General features: G+C 51.2%; 1 protein-coding gene across 3 annotated transcripts in view; it reads right to left on the bottom strand.

The window, feature by feature from the left end:
• Positions 1-5,425: 5,425 nt before the first annotated feature.
• TBX4 (T-box transcription factor 4) overlaps positions 5,426-8,462 on the bottom strand; it is a 30,760-nt gene continuing 27,723 nt past the window's right edge. For 2 of the 3 annotated variants that reach the window (XM_032498369.1, XM_032498368.1), the window contains exon 9: positions 5,426-7,559. In XM_032498369.1, coding sequence (XP_032354260.1) covers positions 6,940-7,559 — 620 coding nt within the window. In that variant the 3' untranslated portion in view covers positions 5,426-6,939. The remainder of the gene's footprint in view (positions 7,560-8,462) is intronic. The other variant, XM_032498370.1, reaches the window with a different exon arrangement.

Raw genomic sequence — 8,462 nt, 5'->3', positions numbered from 1 at the left:
AGACAAGAAGCCCCCAGAAATGGCTCCCTGTGTAAAGCACCTGGAACAGAGTGCAGGCTTAGGAAAATCTGATGCTTTTGTCCTTTGTCCTTTGTCCCTTCACAACTTGCCCTCTCTTCTGAGCAGGTGCCTGTGTGAGGTGTGGGACGGCCTCACACAAGGCCCCCCCCGCCCCAGCCTCTCTCCACATAAGCTATGGAGATGGAAACAGCCACGATCTAGCACTCCCGGGGCTTATTTGCCCCTAGGAAACAGCTGGATAAGAGAGAGCATCAGGCTCTGGGTGCACGCTCAGATGGCATGTGACCCTGAGGATGAGCTGCTCGCTTCCTCGCCGCACCCATGACAGCAGCCAGAGCAGAAGACTCAGGACACATTAAACTGTGAGCCGAGTCCCGTGTAAAGACAGCTTTCCTATCCTTGTCTCCTCGGGCAGTCCCCTGGCTCCGCGTCTGAACAGCCTTCACCCCATGATGGACCCTTCAGAGCAGCCCAAAGCTCTGCAGCCTCACCCAGCTGGCACCAGAGGGCAGCCAGCCCAGACCCAAGGATTTGCTGCTGGGGCAGATGTGCCAGGCCTGGCGGAAGAGAAAAAGTGTGCAGATGTATGTGCTCTGTAGGAAGCAGAATCTGTGTAATTCGGCAAGCGTTTGGGGCGGGCAGGTGGGGAGTCAGCACGGAAGCCCAGGTTTCCGACTGGCACAGCCGGACATTGGCTGGTGGTGCCATGGACCCAAACACAGAAGGCGAGGGGAAGCTTGGAGGGCGAGGATCGTTTCCGTTTGAACAGGGAGAGTTGGAGATCCTGACATTTCTTAAATGGCAACGTCCAGGAGACAGTCTCAGGAGAGGGAAGTGACATTGGCTTTGAGATGTATCGGCGTTTGTTGGTGAAGGAAGCCGCGGGAACAGACGTGGGCATGACCGATGGAGAGCAGCTGGTGAGAGGAGAAGGCTAAAGCCCCGGACCTGGAGCAGCAGTGGCATTAAAGACCCGGGCAGAAGAAGGGGTGTTTGGGAGGGAGACTCCAGAGTCAGGAGGAAAGCAAATAGGGCAGGGGGCCCAGAGGTCAGTCGTGGTTCACTTGACCCTGCAGAAGCAGCCACCTCCCAGGGTTACAGCTGTAGCGTTTGGGCACAATTTCTTTTACTCTGTCTTCTTTTATTTCGGGCACTTCTGTAATCCCAACTTATTTTTCTTTTTTCTTTAATTAAATCTTCTAGTTACAGAACGAGTCAAACAGGACAGAGACGTATGAGGGGTCTATCAGAACAACCCAACCCCTCCTACCTCTTTTCTGGGCCCCTAATGCACACTCCCCACCCCACAAATACACGTCACTCACATTCACACAGACTCACATGTCACATGCACATACGTGAACGCACACACAGAGGTTTGCTTTCGTTTTGTGTTTCACACGAATGGGGAAACCAGACATATTACTCAGAAAAATTTTTTCACATAATATGTCATGGAGATATAAGTTCATGTAGTTCATTCTCCTGTTGGTTGTGATTTAACGATCTATAGTTTGGCTATGCCAATATTTTTGTTTTTACTTTCCAATACTTTTGAGATCACGCTCTATATTATGATCCTCTTTTTTTCACTTGGCTTTAAATCAATTCCCCATGTCATTAAACACTTTGTAAACATAATGTCAATGACTACATCATATTCTAGAATATGAGAATATCATAATTTACTTAACCATAATTTTCTTTCTGCCAATTTGGGGCTATTAAAAATAATACCACAATGAACATTATAGAGCATTAAGCTATGTCCACCTTTCTGGTTATTTTCTTTAGGATATGAACACGTTTAGAGTCTTTGTCCACGCTACCAAATTGCTTTTTCCAGAAAGACTGTAACAATCTGTGCTCCCACCAGCAAGGACTAAAAGAGGCTGCCCACATCTTTCTCTTAAAATTTGATTAACTTCTTAAACAAAAGTGGAATTTTTTTTTTATCACTTTACTTTGCATTTCCGATGATTAGTGAGCTTAGTTTTGTGCAGGTTAATTATCCATTTGTCATTCTTCTCTTAGGAATGATCTGATCACGGGCACCCACCGCTCTCACTTGCTAAGTCAGCCTTTTCTCTCTCACCAGCAGCCCTGCCCCAGCCTGAGCCCTCCGGGGCCCCTGATGTCCACTCTGCAACCCTGGGCTCTGAGACGCCCTCCCGCTCCTGGTTCTGCATCTCTTGCCATCTGCTTGTGAACCTCCCCAAGCCTGTCCGTGGTCCCAGAGCTGGTCTCTCTCACGGCTGCTTGCCTGTGGGTACCCCCTGCTCTGCCTCCCTCAACCCCTGAGAACCAAGCACCAGCTTAGAATTTTCAAGCAGGCAGGCAGGGTTCGCCTGCCGGCCTGGGGTCAGTACTGACCATGGGCAAACACGGCAGGGCCCCTCCTGCCCCGCGCCAGGCCCAGGTCACTGGGGGCGCCCACAGCCGGGGCCTAACCTGCTGGGACTTGGCACAGCTCTGTCTCATCTTTCCCTTTCCCATCTTCCTCCTCACCTCGTGATTCCAGCTCAGGCTTTAATTTTCACAAATGATACAATTTGGTGGTGTGGGGTTTCTGCAGGAGAATTTCTGTGATCCTCAGAGCACCAGGGCCTGTTTGCCCTCGTTAGAAGAGGGAGTCCGGACGCTCTGCAGACCCCGTCAGGCGGTGGTAATAAGCAGGGGCTGTTTAAGCGGCAAAGTGTAAACCTGGTCCGTCCCTCTTAGTGAGACTTCGCAGAAATCCCACTGGAGATTTTTCTGCCCCTGCCCTGTCTACTTTCCTTCATAATGATAAATGGCTGAAAAGAAAACTATCTAATCTCGCTTTTTTTTGACTCTCCCTTCAAGGAGAGAAAGAAGAACACGGTCACATAAAACAGAGTCCTTCATCGCCTGCTTCTCAGGAGACAGTTCTTTCCCTTTTCATGCAGGCCTGTTTCTGGTCTGTGATGGGCTCGCCCTGCAAGCTCCAGCCGGCCCTCTCTAATCAGCTGCGACAGACTCCGCAGTTGCCCATTGAAATTGACTTGATTGCCCGGCCCCTTTGCCATTTTGTTCTGCACACAACTGCTTAATAGCTGTCACCTTGGCTTTCAGTCGCAGCCGGCTTCGGGCTGACTGGTTCCCATTACTCAGGATGGCCAGTGCAAGTTCATCACCTTTACAGGATGTCCCTGATTGATTCCGTATGCCTTGGAGACCAGCAATATATTTGCATAGGAGGGAGGAGGGCGTCCAGTGGGGGACCCAGCAGAAATCCCTGGGCCTCAGGAACGGGAGGTTTCACTGTGAGGCTCACCATATTTGAATCATTACCAGGGCTTCTTGTCAGGATCTGGCCTCTGCTGACATAGCTGCTAATGAATTTGTAAATTTTTAAAAAAATACAAAACAACCCAGCCTGCCCTAACCTTTGCAGTGGCCACCTGCCCCCAGGCCGGGTGGGGGCGGCAAACAGAACCCACGCTTTTCCGAGGTTTGAGCTGGTCTTTGAAATGACACCCTCTGCCTCCCCACCCCCTTCCCCTGCCCACTGAGCAGGAAAACTGGGGCTCTGAGGGAGCCATCTTTCAAGTGAAATCCTTTGCGCTGGGAACTACTTCAATTAGACAGCAGGGGGAATGTTAACATGCCCTCCGGCCTTTTAAGTGGGTTTTAATTTTATGTTGTAAGATAAGACACTGCGAGGCTGGGGCTGCTACTCCTCTGCAGGCTCCATTAGTGGGGAGAGGCGAGGCCTTTTGACCCCCTGAGGCCCAGCGGAGGCTTGGAGGTTGGTTTGGTTTTTTAACAATTTGTCAGTCTGACCCAGCTTCCCTTTTCATTCTCCTTTTTGTTATTCCGGGCTCTTCTGTTGTAGGAGGGCAGTTGGGTGGCTGAGCTGCGGTGGAGAGCCTGGTCCCGCTTCCCCCAGGGGCCTGGCCCTGGGCTGAGAGCAGAGCCCTGGGGGCTGCCTGCCTGTGGCCTCACAGTTGAACGTTCATCGTTTTTATTTCCCTTCCCAGGCAGGGCACAGCAGCAGCAGACACTTTTCATGTGGCAGGTTTCTGGCCCGATGATGTATGACCTGTTGGCGCTACTGAATGGTGCCCTTTGTTCCAGGGTATCCCATGTGCCCCCTTTTTATTGACTTGTTGATTCAGAGGGGCAGGAAAGTTCCACAAATCCCACTGCAGGCCCTGTTCAAGCCGTGCCCAGGTGGGGAAGCCCACGGACCTCATGCTTCCCAGAAAGCCGGTAGGAAGCTGCGGGCCGCCCGAAGACAAAATCTCTCTTAAGAAGCAGCTTTCTTTACCTCGAACTCAGGCAGCTGTGTGTCTGGAGGGAGGCTGGGGGCACACATCTAGCTCCCAGCCCTCCGCCTGTGGTTCTGAAGGTTATGGGGTAGCCCAGAATGCCGTCTTCACCCAGGAAGAAAAGAGCAGAGCAGGTGTGCGTTAAGAAGAGCCCTCCTTCCCTGTTGCCTTAGCCAAGTTCAGCTCAGTTTTGCTCTATGACCAAAAAGCCCAAGGTGGGAGCCAACAGCAAAGGGCAGAAGCAGCTTGGCCTCCTTCTGCAGGGAGGGGTCCAGCCAGAGCAGCCTGATGGCCACAGGGAAGGGCTCTGGGGAAACAGAAGACAAGGTTGACTTTCTACCCTGCAGGGAATCTCATCTTAATCCTGACGAGGACAAGGATTTAAAGGGCTTCCCTAACCCTCTGCCTTCTCTCCTCCTGGAGACGGTGGATGACAGTGAGGAGCTGTGGAAAAGGAGCCATGAGGGGATGGGCACGAGGTAAGGGGTGGTGAGGAGGGACACCCAACACACCGTCCGACCCCATCTTCTCTTCTCTAGTAGGAGAACCTGGACTCCTTTCTTCCTGCCCCATCTTGTGGCTGAACTTCAGGGACAAGGCAGAGGACTGGACAAGCGGTGGCCTCTGCCAGGCCTCGACTCCTTCTCTGCGGGGTTGGGGGCCGATGGCTTCACACATCTGACTGCTGCTCCACCAAGCCCCAGGCTCTGACTCCAACCTGCCCGTCAGGTCCTTCTCTGAAGCAGCTGCACAAACCCCACCAAGAACTCCCTACCTGTGAGCCCACCTTCCCCAAACGGCCAGGTTCTGTGTTGACTACTAGAAGGTGACAGGTTCTTGCATAGTGCCCTGCCCTTCTGGGCTCTTTGTGGGCCCTGGAATCCAGACCCATCATCTGGGGAGTAGCATGAGATACAATTGCTCAAAGGTACAATTGCTCCGTTGGTCCTAAGTTACTTCACTCCGTGCTCCGAGGCACTAAGGGCTCCATTTGGCCCTTGAGAAAATAATACGAGCAGATGGGAAGCAGAGACCATTGCTGAGCCAAGAAACGACAAGTCAGGGAGCAAAGAGGACCCACACACTTCACAGTTGTAAATGGCTTTATGTTCCAATATGTAAAATAAAACGTCCATGCTATACAACAAAACACTTGGAGTTCCATATCCTGTTAGCTAACGTGGCTTCTAATAAAGTGTAATCTGTAGTGTGTTTGTGTGTTTATATATATATATATTATTTATTTATTTATTTATTTATTTATATGTTTTATCTAAACCATTATTTGTTTTTTAACATCAAACGTGTAATAAAAATTTAAATAGATGTCTTTCCAAATACCCTCTCCAACGTTTGTTTTATTAGGTTTATTCATTTGTAAAAAGCAAAGCTGATTTTGACATGTGGCCTGCATTTGTGAGATATATATATTTATATATTTTATTTATTTCATTTATTTATTTATATAATATATAAATAGCTATTCAGCATGCAAAGAGTTTAGTGATTTCCCAAATTTGATTACAGAGTTCACACCAGCCACATGGATGGTCTGGGGACATTCAATGCTAAAGAGATGGGCTGAGGACTCCAAGATCCACCTCCCTGGAGAACAATTATCCTTGCTCCTCTGAGCTCACAGGCTGAATTTACTGAAAAAAATGAATGTTTTCTCAATTCTTGTTTTTATTTCCTTTGGGCCTTCTTGCTCCAGAGATGAGGGCTTTCTGGGAGCAGAACAGCCTCTGGAGATGCCGGACAGCAGCTCCAATGTGGGCTCCTGGGGACATTGCCAGGTAAAGTGTGTTTCCTAGTGGCCGGTGGTGGGACGCAGATGGTGCCTGGAGGCTGAGTCTTGTGCACCAGAGAGAGTGAGAGATTGTACATTGGGGACTGAGGGGGAGGGGCTTTGGACTTTATAAGAAAAACTGAATGATGCCAGAGATGCTATTCATTGCATTTTCACCCTCCTGATGGAAAAAACAATGTTTTAATATCCATCAGGTGGCACTAAAAGTCTTCCCTCAGACCTCAGTGCTCCGGGGATGGATTTCCAGGCCACTAACTGAGCAGACAGCGCTCCTCCCAGAGCGCACTTTGGGGCTTAGCTGAGCCCACCTCTCAGGTTGTCTCACAGAATCCCCGGAAGCCAAAGGAGTGGGCCTCCTGCTGCCAAAACAAGGTTCTCAGCATCCCTTGCAGATAGAAGGCCAGGACTCTGAGATGTGCAGAGAGCCCTCCCACCCCAGCAACCAGAATCCTCCCCCACTTCCCTGCAGGAGAGACCTCGCCACCTGGCCCCTGAGTAAGTCAAAGATTATATTATAAAAACCTCTAAGGAAGTCACATGAACTCGCCACTCCCATCCCACCCATGGGCATGTCAAGAGATGTCACATAACAATGGATCCAGGTCCTGCAGCCAAAACCACTTCTTAGACAAGCGAGTTTTTTCCTTTGCCACGGCCTCGATCGTATGTCAGAAGATAGATTCTCTCCAAATACGCGCACGCATGCACGCTCCCCGCCCTGTGAAATACCTTCCTGTGTTTCATGGTAGTGCAGGCCACCCTCGGAGGTTAATACTGGGTTAACACGGTCCTGGGGCTGTGGAGGGGACCTGGGAGTCATCCGTCAGTCCAGTTCTCGACAGTCCCCATTCCTGAATGATACTGTAAGGATGCTTCCCGGGACAAGGAGAAGCTCTGTGAGTAGAGAAACTCGTTGGCAGCATTCAGGTGTGGCGAGGGCGGCTTCCGCTCGCACACAGCCGGGAGGCCGCGCTCCCTGGGGAAGGAGGCACTGGGCCCCCGCTCCCGGCCCTGAGACTGGGAGAGCTGGTTGTAGACGCTGAAGTGGGCATTTCCGGGCGGCTGGGCGCTCTGCGTGGAGATGGTGGGCAGCCGGGGCATCATGGTGGTGGCGGTGAAGTGCGTGGGGAAGGACTGGTAAGGCACAGTCTCCATTGTCTGAACACTGTAGCTCGTGTACGGCGACACTGACGTCCACATGTTACAGCTCAGGGGCGGCGGGGGCAAGTCGTCCACCCCGGACACCCCGGCCATCTCGGGCCCCGAACCTGAGTACATGCAGGCTTCTCGCGGGGTCACCTCACTGCAGTAGGAGGGGCTCAGCATTTGTTGGTCGTAGGGAGGCGGAGAGCGGAAATAATGATCTTCCCCCACTGCTGAGGGAGCTTCCAGATAGGATCGCTTGCAGGGTAAGTCCAGGTGGCGGGCACTGTCTGCTGGAAGACAAAGAAACCTTCAGGAAGAGCCGTTTCCTCCAGCCCAGGGCCCAGGACACCCCTGCCAGCTGCCAGGACAGCCTATCCCTGTCACTCAGGGCCCCCGCCCCGCGCAGCCATGGCACTTCCCAGAACCATTTTAATCAGCGACAGCTTTTATAAGGTGGCAGCAGCCAAGAAGTGGTCGGATTGTGGACCATGCTCAAAGGCCACAGGGGACGCTACATCACTGGACACTGAGTGATTTGTTTAGCCAGGCGGTGTATAGCTTTAATCCTTTGCTGCCCTGACTCTTGGGGATGGTAAGAGGCCTTAATGTGCACTGGCATTCTTAGGCTATTCCCACCCTGGCCAAGGAAATTGCAGGCAACTGCCAGGCCAAACCCGGAGGCTACATCTTTCTGAATTAGCCGGAAAATTAAAGCCACAATGCTTCTGCCTCAATCCTCCACTCCTAGGAAGGCTTTAGCAAGCCAAAGCTACTCGAAGGCACATCCCTGTTGCTTTTAGAAGAGGAAATAAATCCTAAATATGCTCAAAGAAGTCCCATCAGATTGTTATCACACAGATTTCAACATAACGGGGTTCACACAATTAAGAAATGGAACTGTTAATAAGTAAAAGATGACTTGTACATTTAAGGCTCAGCTAATCTTCTGCCTGGGGGAAGATGACATTAACTGCCCCGAACCATGTATGTGTGTCTTTCAACATCCTCCACCATGAGGGCTTGACTATCTGGACCAGCATGTCCTCCCCTAGGATCCAGGGATGACCCAGGCCTGAGGACTTGGGCAGCGGCCCATTCAACACATTTAAGAACACGTGTCTGGTCGCTTATCTTGGCCTCCCGCCCTCTGTGTTCTCTAGGGAGTCTCTACAGAAAAGTGGCCATAGACAATA

Source organism: Camelus ferus, chromosome 16, assembly GCF_009834535.1.
Source record: "Camelus ferus isolate YT-003-E chromosome 16, BCGSAC_Cfer_1.0, whole genome shotgun sequence".
NCBI lineage: Eukaryota > Metazoa > Chordata > Mammalia > Artiodactyla > Camelidae > Camelus > Camelus ferus.
This window is presented reverse-complemented; position numbering and strand designations above follow the sequence as displayed.